At 38.3% G+C, this 15,684-nt stretch overlaps 2 protein-coding genes across 8 annotated transcripts; one reads left to right on the forward strand and one right to left on the reverse strand.

Annotated features, from left to right (window-relative positions):
• The first annotated feature begins 298 nt into the window (after positions 1-298).
• LOC148426547 (mutS protein homolog 5-like) lies at positions 299-10,752 on the forward strand. Of its 7 annotated transcripts, none has more exons than XM_088411513.1 (25): positions 299-431; positions 635-740; positions 819-942; positions 1,153-1,233; positions 1,462-1,515; positions 1,807-1,928; positions 2,036-2,145; positions 2,221-2,256; positions 2,314-2,396; positions 2,489-2,534; positions 3,185-3,323; positions 3,413-3,475; positions 3,554-3,682; positions 3,762-3,834; positions 4,262-4,371; positions 4,510-4,590; positions 5,213-5,300; positions 5,374-5,441; positions 5,568-5,686; positions 5,764-5,890; positions 7,233-7,382; positions 7,577-7,651; positions 8,621-8,767; positions 8,943-9,154; positions 10,045-10,752. In XM_088411513.1, exons 2-25 carry the CDS (start codon positions 663-665, stop codon positions 10,160-10,162), a joined length of 2,433 nt encoding a protein of 810 aa, XP_088267639.1. In that variant the 5' UTR covers positions 299-431; positions 635-662; the 3' UTR covers positions 10,163-10,752. The 7 variants fall into 7 exon arrangements, with proteins under 7 accessions (XP_088267639.1, XP_088267633.1, XP_088267635.1 ...); XM_088411507.1 differs by having other exon boundaries at positions 3,605-3,682; positions 4,262-4,395; XM_088411509.1 differs by having other exon boundaries at positions 3,605-3,682.
• Positions 8,100-14,354, reverse strand: LOC148426548 (uncharacterized). Its single transcript, XM_088411515.1, has 3 exons — positions 14,238-14,354; positions 12,145-12,312; positions 8,100-10,967 (listed from the first exon to the last, which is right to left on the reverse strand). The coding sequence occupies exons 1-3, from the start codon at positions 14,290-14,292 to the stop codon at positions 10,735-10,737; spliced, it is 456 nt and encodes a 151-aa protein (XP_088267641.1). The 5' UTR covers positions 14,293-14,354; the 3' UTR covers positions 8,100-10,734.
• Positions 14,355-15,684: the final 1,330 nt, after the last annotated feature.

The raw sequence follows: 15,684 nt of genomic DNA on the forward strand, positions 1-15,684 counted from the left end.
CACCTTATGTGAAGTATATTTTTAGTTTATTTTATAAAACAGTGAGCTTCTACCTTCATTTTTATAATTTCGGTGTGGTTAAAACAAAACGAAACTGATAACTTTAACATTTCAATTACATATATGGTTGATTCAAGCGCCGGGGGGGGGCAGTGTTATGAAAATTGTTGGAAATGTGAGTAGACCCTACCTGTAACACAATTACGCTAACTGTCACCTCTTAGCTTAGCAACAAAGTAGCACAATACGTATTTTCCCCCTTTTGTTAACATTTAAAAACATTTTCAAAGCCTGATAAATCGATTTCCACCTACATGAAGGATTTATGGGTCAGGTGCCTGTGTTGCCATGACAACGGTGGGAAGTGTCATATTAGCTCTTACCTGCGACATAACTGAATATCAGTTCATAGTTAGCGACACATCCACTCAGTGAGTATTTTTTTCACGTTTTGTACAACTTGACAAGCTTCATGTTGATACTTAACTGAAGGCTAGCCTTGCCAAATGTTTCACAAGTGTATTTTGACCTGAAATTCATTCCCAAGAAGGCTATTTTGTGTCCTTTGCTAATTAGTGGCTAACGTATCTAGACTGCGAGCCAAATTGTTCTTTATAATTTCACATTTTTCCAGACTACTTTCAGTAACATTATTCTGACCTATGGCGGCAATGGAAGAGCCGGAAAGAGCAAGAGGTCCCATTTTTGACTCAACAGAGGAAGAGGAAAACTCAGCTGAGGTTCAGTCCTAACGTTCAAATACCCCCAAATGAAAATCTAGTAGAGCGTAATCTCACTCCATTTCACATTCATCCTAGATTTTATTGAGTGTTTTGGCTCAACAAGGCCAAATGGGTCTCTGCTTCTATGACAGCAAAGACTCGTCGATACACTACATGGTGGATACGCCAGATAACCACGAGTTGCAGCTGCTGACCAGAGGTACATACTATATGACTTCTGTGATGATCCACATGATTTTAACTTTTCTTCTCATGTGTAGCTTTACTAAGCCAATGTCAAAGTGATCCAGTTAAATCTAACCTAAAAAAAAAAAAAAAGTTGAACAGATTGTAAGAATCCATATTTATTTCTCAGTTATCTGTGCGTAAATTTTCCCTTTTTCCTATCACCGTTTTTTCAACCATTCAGTTATCCAGGAGATTTCTCCTCAAGTGATTATCACCAGCGCAAAGCAGGAGCGCTGCATGACCCGCTTCTTGACACAACTTGGTGAGTCCGTGGGAATAAAGTGTTTTGGCAAAGAAACAGCGAATCTGTTAGAAGACTTGTCGTCATGTTGTCTTGGTGTATCAGGCAAGCAGTATTTGGGTCAAGGGAACGATATGTGGATCAGTGGAGCTCGGCATTGGCCGCCTGCAAGAATGATAAAGGATAAGGGATAGTTGTACACTGACTTGTAAGGCCTTCCACAATGTTTTTTTGTTCAATCCTTTTCAGGGTCAAATCCTGACTACAAACCAGAGGTGGTCCTTTTTCCGTATGTTGACTTTGGTGAGAATGCGTTCCTGAGTGTTTTGTGAGTATGTTCGCGCACCCACGTGTGGAGACCCGGATAGGATAATTGTGTCGTTGAATTTTGGCCATGATAATGTGCTCACAAAACACAAATTTTGGCCATGAGGTACCAATAACCCATGCATGAAATAATATATTCTATTCACAAATAACATGCCAACTAAACATGGCTTCAATATTCTACTCACTTATAACTTGGAGGTCCGGGTAAGCAATTGGCCAGAAAATGCGATTTATTCTAGTTTTTTTTGGATTTTAATATGCCAGGTCTGGAACTCGGTAAGACAAGGCTGCTTTCAGCTCATCTACCTTTTCTACCCGCCTCCATCTCAGAGAGAGACAAGTTGGCCTATATCTCCTCCTGTATCTCCTTTGACTCTCCCCTCATGGTGAACCAGCCCTCTAATGCTACACAGCATTTTGTTAAGTGCCAGTTTTATAGCATTTATGTGCTCGTCCCTGTGTCTCTAAATGTGCTTATTGGGTGGTGGGACAGCTGAGGGCAGTTGGTGCTCTTCTAAAATGTCTGGACAGGAGGAGAGTGGGAGTTGAGCTGGAAGACAGCAGTGTTGCCGTTCCTATCATGCACTTCAGTGCCTACACACTGTAAGGCCCATCTAAAAACACGCACACCGAAAGTCATTTTTTTATGTCAATTTTTCAATTTATTCCTCAATATAGTAAAGGTGTGGTGTATATTGACAAGGAATCATACAGGTAAGTGATCCACGATATAACCCTATCTCATTGACTGATCTATTATATTTGTGTCAGTGTTCTGCAGATCTTCAAATCAGAGCTTCACCCATCAGTGTATAAGCTTCATTCGGGTGAAAAAGAAGGATTCAGTCTTTATGGTGCCATAAATTAGTCCCTTCTTTGGCCCAGCATGTTACAGTAATACTGACAATGTCACAGCATATCAGCTTGTCTTTATTGTACTTTGCAGGAATACTGAACTGTTGCAGTTGCAAGTTTGGATCCAGACTTCTACGGTGGGAATCGCCAATCACAATTTAGATATTTGTTTCTGAATATATTAGACCTTTGGAGTATGTTTGAAAGTACCTGTCTACACACCCCTTTTCAAATGCTAGGTTTTTGTGATGTAAAAAAAAAAAACAAGACCAATATTAATCTTTCAAAACCATTTTTGCCACTGATCGGAAAAGTACCTGTCCAACTCAACAATCAAAAGTCATTCAAATCAGCTAAATGTTTGAAATTGTGTAACTGCTGCTGTACTGTATTATTACTATTATTGTACAACTAAAACTAGTTAAGGACCACTACATCAAAACTAGCAATACTCAAAAAACAAATCTCGCACTAGTTGTACCCACAACAAGAAACTGTAATATGAATTATATACCTGTTCATGTCCTCTATATTTATCTTGTCTTTAACTTCTACAATTTTCAATGGCTTCAATAAAGTTCCTACCTTCCCATATAAACTTTTAAAACGTAGTACTACAGTGCAAACACAAAAATCCTTTAATCATTATTATAATAACTTTTTATGGAAAAAGAATACAATAAATTTAATGCTCAACAAATTCTCGATTATAGGTATTAAACACTATACAGTTTGTGGAGCTCTTTAAACTGAAAAGTAAGTACTGTGATGTCCTCTTTTACCCCAGTCAGTGGTTCATGCGGCCAACGGTGGACCTGGCTGTCTTGCACAGAAGACAGGAAGTGATCCGCTTCTTCACGTCACCTCGGAATTCAGACGCCCTAAACACTTTGCGGACATCACTACGTAACATCAGAAACATCCCGGTACTTGTATACAAGAGCGTCTTTTTTTTTTTGCTACATCTGTTTTCATTTACTTACTGTATTTTATAAAGCTTGTTGGTGTGTTGCAGACTCTTCTGCGCAGGATGTCTCTCTCACACAACAAAGTGACAGACTGGCAGAGTCTCTACAAGGTATAACCAAATTATATGGATCATTGATGAGAAAAAAATAATTCTACTGTGTGTAGGTGACTTTTGTGTAATTTTCAGACCGTGTACAGTGTAGTATATATAAGAGACACAGTACGTCATCTTCCACAGTCCATTCAACTGTTCCGGGACATCTGCGAAGGCCTCTCTGATGACCTCAATCACATCGCCTCTCTCATCAGTCGTGTGGTGCCAGAAGAGCTCTTTCATCATTAAGGTTGCGCTTAAACATTTTACGGGCCTAATCCTTCCTGTTTCTGACACACAGGTGGACTTTGAAACCAGCGTAGCTGAGAATCGCTTCACTATCAAACCAAATGTACATCCAGCAATTGATGAAAGTGAGTTGTTTTCAAACGTTATTAAGCCAAAGCACATAATTTCAAATGTGAAATCTAACCCTATTCTATATACCTGTATAATATCCCCGTTGGAGAGAAACCTCCTATGTCCAGATTCGGTCAATTTCAGTTTTTTATTTCACAAATAGATACTATGAGTCATTCCCCACATGAGTTTGTTATTTTATACACATTGACCATCAAAAGTGTTGAAAATGGCTTGCTCTCTTTGACAAAGCAATGCTAATGACTAAATAAATGTCATTTTGCTCTCCTGAAAATGATCCGAGAATTCTGCCTAACGCCAGTGATATACTGCAATGGGGATGATATTTCCTCGTATTATTTTGTGTAAAATGTGAAACATAAGGAGATTATTCTTATGTTTGAAGGAGCATTGACTTTTTCTTCCGTTTTTCTGCATCAGAGAAAAGGCAGATGGCGGGTTTATCTGATTTCCTGACGGATGTTGCAAGAAGAGAGCTGGAGCACCTGGATACCAGAATCCCTTCCTGCTGCGTCATTTACATCCCTCTGGTCCTCCTTACTTGCTCATTAACAGTATTTCCCCCACAACTGATATTTTGATTTGGCTACTGAGGATGACCCAGCATATGCATTATGAAAGGCTGAATATGCAGGCATATTGCAACTCATACATGCCTCTCCCTCCAGATCGGGTTCCTGCTCTCTATACCGCGGCTGCCTAACATGGTGGACCAGGAGGACTTCCAGTTGGAGGGGCTCGAGTTCATGGTGAGCTTAATACCAGAGCCATTTTTCAGCTGGCAAAGGCTTGAACTCACCCACAACCCAAATAAGAATTAACGCAATAGATTCCATGTTTTATTTATTTTTTTTTTTAAGAATGAAGGTATCCTTCAATATCATATTGATAAAATAATTGCACCTGGAGGCAATGTTGGGTAGTGGAAGTATGCCAGAATGTCGCTCAGCTTTCCTAGCTGAAATCGTTTTTGTACATCTTTTGGCAGCAAACAACTATAGTGAAACTGTCGGCCTCAATTGCTTCAAGGCACTATTCATCAACAGTCTTTTCCACAAAATCGAAAGAAGTCTTAACGCGAACTCATCACTTTTTATGGCCGTCTCTAATAGGTTGGAATTGCTCCAAGGACATTCTCAGATACTGTCCAATTGTAATTTGTTGGGTGTAGCATCTTACTAAGAACTAAAAGGAGACAAATATCATAATTTTTGCCAAAAAATGTCAATATCTAACAGCTTAAGTTACCACATTGATTTTTCAGATGATATATATTGAGGCACTAGCTGAAACACCTGATCACTTTAATTTTGAATGTGTTTTCGCTCACATTTGTACAGCTTGTGGTCACGCATGTGTGTTGTGTGTTAGTTTCTGTCAGAGGATCGCCTCCACTACCGAACCCAGAGAACCAAAGAACTTGACGACCTCCTAGGGGATTTGCACTGTGACATTAAAGGTTGTTTACGTTCTCACAAACACAAAACATTGGATAAGATGCTTTACTGATGGTGAAGCACCTCTTTCCTCAGACATGGAGACCACTGTTATGTCTCAGCTGCAGACTGCCATCCTGGAGAGAAGTGCTACCCTATATAAGGTTTTTGTGATTTTCTGTATGTATGTAATAATGGGCATACATTATTGCAGAAGCTGAATTTTATTCTTAGTCCAATGTTTTAAGTACGACAACAGTTCCTCATCTCCGATTGTTCACATTGTAAAGGTTCTGGACCTTGCTGCTGAACTGGACTGTCTGATGGCACTGAGTAAAGCTTCCCAGGAGTATGGCTACACCTCACCCAAGCTAGTAAACCGCAACGCAATACTGATCAATCAGGGCAGGTTGGCACTTGTCCCATAAAACGAAATATTTGAATGATTGCCGAGTCCAGTGAGTATTGATTACCCTTACCCTTCAGACACCCGCTGTTGGAAATGTGTTCGCCTGTGTATGTGGCCAACTCGTTCGAGAGCTTTGAGTCACAGGGTAGAATCAAGGTCATCACTGGGCCCAACTCGTCTGGAAAGAGCATCTTTCTCAAGCAGGTGAAACAGTTATTTTAAGAGAAAGGAACCAAATTACTTTAGGGGGAGGGGGGGGGGGGGGGGGTCAAGCCAAAAGGTTTTTATTTTGTACTATATTATGTTCTATGTATGTAGTCCCACTGTTTTAAAAATGATACATGTATTTAGTTTGGTATTGTTTTGTGGGTTATAAATTAAGTAGCAAAATGTAACCGTTTTTATCCATCTCATGGGGCGGTCATTTTGTCACATTCTGCTCCCTTTGTCTGGGTTTGATCACGTCACGTTTGCAAACTGAACCATGATTGGTTGTTAACTGAGCCCTGAGCAATTCATTTGACACCAAGTGGCAAAATGGACATGTGCTGAGATAAAGAAAAATTAGTTACCGTAATTTTGCTACTTCATTCATACGCCACAAAAGAAATAATAACAAGAATGCTGGTTTTACTCTTGTGGGGTCATATAAAACATATTATTATGAACATTTTTTTTAAATTTTCCTTTTAAACATACAATTAAAATAATATTGCCATTGTATGGTGCAAATACAACAAATATACAATGCATGTAGAAAACTCCAAACATAATATATTTTAGCCATGTAATGAGCTCTTTGCAAGTACCGGTAATCTTTTACAATTAAAAAAAGAAAAATGTGTACATCATAGACATACAATACATCATCTTTAAGTCTTCTTACGGCAGCCAATTATAGAAAGTCTTTAATATATGACACTTTGTACATTCATACTACAGATATGAAAAAAATAAGTAAATAATCTAATGAACAATCTGGTCACTTTACATTTTGGTTATTATAATATGCAGGTGGTAATATATCAGTGTTGGTATGAGCATATTTCGTTAAAGATACAAGAAAGAGTCAATCCCCCAAGCCACCATATAAAGATGAATAAGTCTTGCAGGGAGCTCAGAGTTTATGATGGAATTCTTTGCCTGCAGCAGCAACATAACCCAAATTTGTACACCAACACAGTACTAATATCATAAATACAGTAAAAAATTGTGTGATACATTATTGTGAAGTAATACATTGTTCCACTATTTAAGTTTTAGAAGCTTGTATTATATGCGCCATAGCAGAAACACTCATGTTAATGTTGCTCCCTGCTCTGCCTTGTATTTAGGATTCATCACTTCCAACAACTTCATTACAACACAAAAAACGATAAAGCATGATTGTCAATAGCCTAGTTTCTCCAATCACATCAAGTATATCACTGTTTTATCTGTAAATTTGCAAACAGTGTTCATGTTGTGACGTCCCCTGCTCAACCTCATAATGTTATGTTTAGATTACTTTTTTCCCATATGTCATTTGTTGATATGTTCTTACTAGGTCGCTTTGATTGTGTTCATGGCTCTCATTGGCTCCGATGTGCCAGCCAAGAATGCGGAGATAGGCCCAGTGAACGCAATATTTACCTGTATGCCAGGCAGAGAGTCTGTGTCTGTGGGGCTCAGTACCTTTATGATTGATCTTAACCAGGTTGGTATATACACACACGCACTAATTTACACTGTAGTGAAGTACTGCATGTGTGGAAACAAATTAAATTCCATTACATCCCTCATCCAGTTCTACTGCACCCACTCTCCAACTGTCAAAATATTTTCACAGCCCACAAATACACCCATGCAATGCGACAACAGATGAACAGTTTTATTTTTCAATTTTTCCAGATGGCCCAGATACTCAACCGCAGCACAGGCGCCTCATTAGTTATCGTCGATGAATTTGGAAAAGGGACAAACACTGTAAGAAGAGGAACACATTTGCCTACATGCACAGGGACACATCCTCATTAACACAAAACTCTTGAAACCAGCCGGCATGTATTATTCATTCTTCCTAAGATGTGTCACTGACCATTTGCAAACATTTGCACAACCTAATGAGATCCACAAGCGCCGTATCCATAATTTCACCTTTCAAGGATAACGACACTTAGTTTTGATAAGGTTTTCAGTTGGCAATATTTAGTTCAGTGAACGCCAGGATAATTTTCCACTTATCCATCCATCCATTTTATGTACCACTAATACGCATAGAATTTCTCAGAATACAGTATTTTAATTACATTACACTGTAACTGTGCTGATCTTTTTCAAATTAACTATCATTTCAGAATTTGTTAAATGAATCTAGCAAATAAGTTAAATCATTGAATATAAAGAAATTAAGTAAACAAAAAAGAAACAAATATTTATGGTTTCAATCATTCATTTATTTAAAGAAACCCCTTAAATAAAACTTCACACAATGCAATATAAATTTACAACATCTTCATGAGCTTACATTAGTTGTTCTACTAGCATTAGTTGAACTGCTTTCTCTGTGTATCTGCATTAACATGCGCAGGAGGCTGTTTTTGTACAAAAGAGTGAGTTCTGCCTCGGAGACAACACAAATGGGAGCTTTAACGCTTTATTACTGGCAAGCGCTCCGTGTCTCGGAGGCAACATTTGCACCTGAATACTTGCAGATCTAAACAACTGCAGACTTTTTATTAGACATTTTAGCTATATCTACATGCACTTATATTGCTGTTGTTAAACTATGCATGACTAAGGTATTTTAAAAAAGTTATGGATAAATATAAAAGGTTTTCTTTTAAACAAAAATCTAATTTAATCAAAGAGCATTCTCACATTTGAATTGTTTAGACTGAGCCATGTCAAGCTTTCAAGGCTTTGCCTGATTATTTCATTTTGACTTCTCTATAGGTGGATGGTTTGTCCCTGCTTGCTGCAACCATATCTCACTGGCTGAAGAAAGCTCCAGTTGATGTTCCTCACATCCTGCTGGCCACTAACTTTCACAGTTTGCTACAGCTGGGCATCTTACCCACTTCCAGCCTGCTGTCTCCTATGGTACTGGCAGATGCTCTCCTTGCAATATTTAAAGAGCAGCCTGGAGCATTTGAATCCAGTAGGAAGCTCTATGCTAAATAATGTGCTGCAGAGCTTTGGAAACCACAGAAGCATCCATTGAGTAAGTCGAAACAATTGGCTTCAGCTCATAACGATGTGGATGTTTATGTTTCAGACACTAGAGACAGCAGTAGATGGAGATGAGTTAGTGTTTCTTTACCAACTGAAGGAAGGCATCTGCCAGTCCAGTTACGCTGCCAATGTGGCAAGGTTGGCTGGTCTGCCTGACAAGCTTGTACAGAGAGGGGTGGAAGTGTCTGAGCTCTACAGGACAGGAAGAGCCATCAAACGTGTTGACAGTGTATCGTCAGATGAGCAAGCCAATAGGTTTGTCCGATTCTTGTTTAGCCAACATAATGTTTCTTGTTTTTCATTTATTTAATCAGGTTCAATCAAAGAAACACATGCAGAACTTTTTTTGGCCCAAGGAAAAAAAATCAATTATATACAATCAATTATATATAATTTTAAACATTCTTTTGAAAGAACAAATTGAACTTCATGTTTTCAAATCATTTTCAAAAGAATTCCACACATTTACTCCTTAAATGAGACACTGTAAGATTTAGACCATTTTTCATTAATATCATTAAATTATATTGCATGGGGGGTGGCACTTCTCCGGAGACTGCCATGTTTGTTATAGCTACAGACAATGGTAAATGCATCACCTCGTGCTGTCCGTCATAAAAAAAAAAAAAAAAGAACTGTCTAATCTTACACAGTGTCCCTTTAAGACACATCTTCGCTTTATGTTAGCCCTTGTCTTGTGCTTTTTGGGGACATCTGTTCCCCTCTGATTGTAACTAGTATCTTTATTTTCATACAGCTTCTGGATACTCTCACAAAGTCAGTTATTATGTCCTTTAGACATTATTTGTGTATACAATCAAACTAAATCATAACATTTCAAAGTATCGAATTTGATTTGTTAGTTCGATGTATTTAGCTCAATGAATGATTCTTATAGCTCTTTTTCTATAACCTTAAAAATAGGATAAGTATTTGTTTTATATGTATTGCCCCAAAATTCAATGCTATATATCATATATAGAATTAATAACGAGGCATAGATTGTGTATAATTATTTGTTGTTCAGGAGATCCTCAATTTTACAAATAATAGCTATAACTTGTGACATTTATTTTAATATTATCTACGTGGCTTCCAACAAAAAATAGAATGTGTATAAGCCAACCATGTTTGTGTTTTGATAGATACAAAACTCTGGTGGAGAGATTCATGAGCTTGGACTTGGACGATGAGAATCTGGATTTGCAGCGCTTCATAAAAGAGGAAGTTCTTCCCTTTGCTGGAGAGATGCCAAATACCTGAACTGTCCTGCTGTGTCACAAAACAAGGTTCCAAATACTCAAAAGGAATTCTAAAGCTTTTGAAGTTGCTGTTCAGTTTGTTTTACATGGTATGAAGTTTAGAGGTTAGCAGCACAATTTTCCAGTACATTTCCTTAAGTGAGTAAATGTTGTTATTTTTATTGGTCATTATTTAGTTAAGGAGGAGGGAACAAATTCATTTGAACATATTAGTCCCACTAGAGCATCTGATTCTGGCCGACATGCAATTAATTAAAAAACCAAGTTAAACCTGAGAGTAACTGTTAGAAAAAAAGGCCCCAAAATATTAAACCTAAAAATGTTTGTGATACAATAATAATCCTCATCATCAGAATACTAAAAACCATTTAATACTACTCAATTGTATTTTTCCCTATGTTTTGTCTATTGCCTGATGGGACAAGTTGTAGACTAAATTAAGACAAATGTATCCAGCAAAATTGTTTTGAATTTGTTTTGCACCAAACCTTTTAAAAACCTCTGGTATAGCTGTTGTTATCGTCACCATGTGGTTGTAGTTCATCCTTTTTTTTCACAACTGAAGAATACCAATTAAATAAATGTTGGCATCAAGGCTCCTATAATGTGCCACGATATTAAGAATGTCACAGCTACACACAAAAGTGTGTCTGCTGTAGGTTTCAACCCAGTATTGCAGAAGGGGGTGTCACAGCAGTGTTTGGTCATAACGAAGACGGTGTTGTTGGAGAAGAGCTCCACAGTGGTCTCCACGTTACACTCCTCTGCTTTTGCACAGCCGAGTGTCTTTACATCCAGGACGTCAACTGAGGGGGAAACGACTTTAAAGTATTCCATCAATTGGTAATACAACACAATTAAAAATGAAGACTAAAGCAATAATCATTGTTTTAAGTCAGAAGCCCCTTAATTAATGAGTTTATTTTAGCATTTAAGGGGCCTTGAAAATCTAAGAGCCCTCGCAAATTGCCTGTGTTTGCTTTATGGTAAGTATGCTCTTAATCCAGCTTAAGGTCCATTAACTGTACTCGTACCCTTGTTATCCTCACTAGTATTAAGAAAAGCACTAGTGGAATGTATAGACTGGTAGGCCGGGGCAGAGGTACATGGTGGCCAAGGGGGGCCACAGTCAATCTTTTGGCCATTCCCACACTGAGGGGTAAATTTTGATATTTGTGATTTTCTTTCATTTTGAACATGTGTGCAGTATTCTTAGACCCCGTCATACCTGCCAGTTTTATATGCAAACGGAATATTTAACTTTCAATAATAAAATCATCAAAACGATTTTATTCAATGAAACCATGACTGTGCGTGCAACCCTGAGCCACCACACAAAAATTTCTGGCTACGCCCCTGCTAATAGAGCAAGATGATGTCAATAAGGAGGTAAAACAGCGCACTGGTTGACATTTGGGTGCTACTAATACAACTGGTGATATGCCACTAGTTAACATTCTTGTACTTCACAAGTAGGAGCACGCAGTTGGCAACTAACGCATGGGCTTGCCTCTTTATTAGTGTCAGTGGCGTAATCAGACAATTTTCAGTGGGGTGGCCAGGGTGACAAAGAGAGAGATCAACAAAGAGAGGGGTAACTTTGTGTGCATCCGTTATCCTTTACCGTACAATCCATAGCAAAACAAATTGTTTAAAGTTTGCATTTCTTATTTAGATATGTAATTAAGGTAAAAGAATCCTGCATCTGTGTGAAATTGGCAGAAAAATATTTCAAAATTTTCCCCTCGTTATGGGGGCCACAGGCTGACGAAAAGGCCACCCCTGGCCACCCTGTCGCTGCGTCCCTAATCAGTACCGAAACATTATAATCAAAGTCAGAAAAAAAAGTTACTAATATGAAACTGTTGTACCCATGTGCTAAATTGTCTAAATAGTATTACATGGCCCTTAAGATTGATGTCAAGGACATAAAAAAAAAAAATGCTCAAATGGCTTACCATACAATGCATGTACACAACGCACCTGCTTTTCCGCGGCCCGTGAAGCATCGCTCCCCTAGGCTACAGTTGGTTTCTGTGGTGTAACATGCGTCCCAGAAGCCCAAGTCACAACGGAAACACTGCAGCAATTCCTCTTCTTCCTCAAATGCTGCTGCCTCCATCATCTGCTCTACCTGCTCCTCTTCCTCACCTGGGCCCAAACAGGTACTTTTTACCAACTCACTCTTACATACAGTGGGCAAAGTAGTGAGGTACATTTTAGTCCAGCATTCTCTCAGAGAGAACTGGTTTAGTCTTTATTATCTGGAATGTATTTAGGTGATTTGTGTTGCTCAGCTTTTGGAGTTTTGGCAGCAGCCTGTTTTAATAACTAGACAGATGCTGGCACAGAACAAAACGGATGGCATCATGTAACAAGTCCTTACCCTCTCCAAAAATGCACAAAATAATTAATCTGTTGTCGTGAATTTGCTCCAAAAGTCCCGGCTTCTTCCCTTATAATTAGTGATTTTTTGCTCTGAGGGTAAGAGACAAAACAGCTGTTAGGATTTGGAACAATATGGGATTTTCCCAGCAATTGTGGTGTGTTTCTTTCTCAAGTGTATTGATTGTTGAGGAAGCCTTTATTTGAACAAATGCACTAAACAAGACCAACGTCGGTTCTTCTGGTTGATCCACAATTCAGGGATTGACTCCCACAGAAATAAAACAAGATACCTAAAATCTCAATTTGTATCCGCATATACACACCTCTCAGAATAAGTTAGGGATATTGTTTTTTGCATGAGTGTGTGTGCGCTACATGGTGAGACCATTTCTTGGAAAACAAAATGAGGTGTGTCTATCACTCTAATTATTAGAGAGAGGGAGGCAATTCCATTAGGGCCTAATACAATTGCCTCCCTGTCCCCCAAATCTCTAAATTGAAACAAATACTGTATGTATGACATCCGCAGAGGCTCTCACAATATCCCCAACTCAGAGGGAATGGTATATGTACTGTATATTAAATTGATATTTACGGTACCGGTCTAATGTATGGAAACACCTTCAAAGTGGTCTCAAACCTACTAAGAGGTCAAAACATCCTTGAAAATGCACTGCTGGGATCTGAAAAGCCGTTGCAGGTCATAAAGAAAAATTCACATCATTAAGCTAGCTGAGAAAATACTAAGCTCTGCAATACTGTCTTCCTGGTAAAGAATTGCTTACTTTGACTCTTAAAATTAGGGTTAATTTTAAATGCCGGGGGAAAAATAAAAACATTGAATTTGAAGGTGCTTTCAATCATATTTTGAAAAACATTATTTTTCAGAGTCACTCAGATTGACGAATGGAGGAGCCAGATGGGACTCTGGAGCTGTGTGTTGCAAACCCCTGAAGACCCCTTGAAGACCACTAAAGTTCCTGATTCAGGTTTGCCATCACAGTGACAGATTTATTCTCCTTTTTGAAATTCATTGTTGCACTGTTATTTTATAGTATGACTATCACATACTTTAAATCTTAAAATAACATTGAAAAGGGAAAATTTTAATACCGCTTGATCAGTGATTTATGTGTGAGATAAGGTTAGAGTCTTAGAGGCCATTTAGTTGCTGCTTGAGCTCATGGGATGATTGCCGTAAACTCCTCATCTGTCCTCATCTCATTAGCCGGAGCAAGCTCTGACCCTCTCTCAGTGGAAACAATAAGGCATTCTTTCGCCAGCATTTCTAAACATCTTCAAATTCAACTTGATCTTACTTCAACTGTCAATGTATCTAGTCACTTCAGTGATCGAAATATTATTTATAATTGGGCAGATTATTTCAGATTTTTGATTTTTGTTTCTCTTTTTACACTTAGGCATTCAGTTCAACATAAAATTAAATTAGAAATGCATATTATTCTGTATGCTGCTTTAATTTGACTATGTGGTGAACGAAATGGGATACTTACAGTATAAAGTGAGCGTCACATGAGTGTAAACACAAATTAATGGAGGCTTGCACTCTGCTAGAATTTACTACAAATACCAATTCACTAACAATATACGCAGCGGGTGGGATCCTACGAATACATAACTAAAGTGCCTGAGGCCTGCTGATGTTTCATTTCCAGATGTTGTCTTACCTTGAGCATACATGAGCATCATGACAGCCAAAATACAAAACATTAGTCCTCTCATTGTCAGCAGAATATTTTTCCTGTTGTTTCCACCGCGAGGGCTGCAAAAGTTGACCGGAGGGTTTCAAATTGGATTAGTCACTGATGCCTCTGCTTTCCTATCAGCACTAATCAGTCGCTGTATACCTGAAAAACAACAACCGGCTCAACAATTCACTACTTGACCAACGGGATGATGTTGTGTTGATTTCAATTTCATAATTGCCATTTGGTTTATTAGTACTTTCAACATGTTTGACAGCAGAAATGGCACATTCAAGCTCTCTGTGAGGAGTAGGAGGATAATGGCAAAGCTTCTTCCTCATTATACCAAATTGTTCTGTTGTAACCAAAGTTAAATGAACATTTTCAGGCTGGTTGCTTCTCGCCATCACACACTTTTTTCTTTTTTTTTTCACGGTTTGTGTGTCTGTTTTAGAGCAGCAAAACTGCATGTGTCCTGAGTCAGCGCTCAGTTAAGAGGCTTACATCCCACTGTCCGTCTGCTTAGATACACATTACAGCACACATACGCACACACCGCCACACACACTAGAAGGTGGGGTTTTGATTCAGTTGTATTCACAATGCAGCATGAAAACTGCAATGCTGGGCTTATGTAACTGGCGGACACACATATGTACGTAGGAGACTTCAGAGCATTTCTTTTGCTCACCTGAGTCAGTATTGCGGCAGTAAACTATGCTGAAATAGACCATTCACTCATTTTTATTATACTGCCTTTAAATTTTATATGAAGCGTTTATACGGAGATGTTAAGACAAAGAATCTGCTGGGAGACATTTGCTGGCACATTTTCCACTCCATACAAAAAGTAATGTGCAGTGATTGTTTTGTTTCCCTACCATTACATTTGCACTAGAATCTAATAAGATCCAGGAAAGAGAACATCACAGATTCTGTAAATAGCAGCCAGCAAGAAGAATTCATCTAACAAAATTTTTTTATCAAGCTGTACTTTGCATGTTTGTGTTTCTTTTTTTCTGGCAACATTGGAGAATCAAAATATTACAAACACAATCACACTTGGGTTTTTTTTCACAGCCCTTGTCATTGCCAGATTTTGTAAGTGTATCAAATGTTGTGCAGTGGGTTCAATGTGTTTGTTGAAATTAGGGTATTTCTGAACATAATAATGTAATTCCTTATATTTTGGGCTGCCAATTCAGAGCATTCTGACTGACTATAGTTAATGTTTCTTTTTTATTTGCCAAGATTGTGATCACATCACCTACCCAAGCCTATGCACTGCCAATCCCATGAAAAAAAAAAAAATGACATTGATTGGGTTTCTCGCTAGAATTCTCCCTGCCATCCTTCTTTTATTGCACTAATAGTCTAAATAACATCCTGGTTATAATATTTTGTATTTTGGGAATATGAATGAAGTAGA

The sequence above is a fragment of the Hippichthys cyanospilos genome, chromosome 3, assembly GCF_059441005.1.
Source record: "Hippichthys cyanospilos isolate Australia breed blue-spotted pipefish chromosome 3, RoL_Hcya_1.0, whole genome shotgun sequence".
NCBI classification, from domain to species: domain Eukaryota; kingdom Metazoa; phylum Chordata; class Actinopteri; order Syngnathiformes; family Syngnathidae; genus Hippichthys; species Hippichthys cyanospilos.

Excerpts from the sequence above, each read along its gene's own strand:
- LOC148426547 (XM_088411513.1), top strand. The coding sequence starts at position 663 with ATGGCGGCAATGGAAGAGCCGGAAAGAGCAAGAGGTCCCATTTTTGAC. Across the intron at positions 2,257-2,313 it reads ATTGACAAGGAATCATACAG|TGTTCTGCAGATCTTCAAAT; the intron begins GTAAGTGATCCA and ends TATTTGTGTCAG. Across the intron at positions 7,383-7,576 it reads TTATGATTGATCTTAACCAG|ATGGCCCAGATACTCAACCG; the intron begins GTTGGTATATAC and ends CAATTTTTCCAG.
- LOC148426548 (XM_088411515.1), bottom strand. The coding sequence starts at position 14,292 with ATGAGAGGACTAATGTTTTGTATTTTGGCTGTCATGATGCTCATGTAT. Across the intron at positions 12,313-14,237 it reads GATGCTCATGTATGCTCAAG|GTGAGGAAGAGGAGCAGGTA; the intron begins GTAAGACAACAT and ends GTTTGGGCCCAG. Across the intron at positions 10,968-12,144 it reads CACGGGCCGCGGAAAAGCAG|TTGACGTCCTGGATGTAAAG; the intron begins GTGCGTTGTGTA and ends TTTCCCCCTCAG.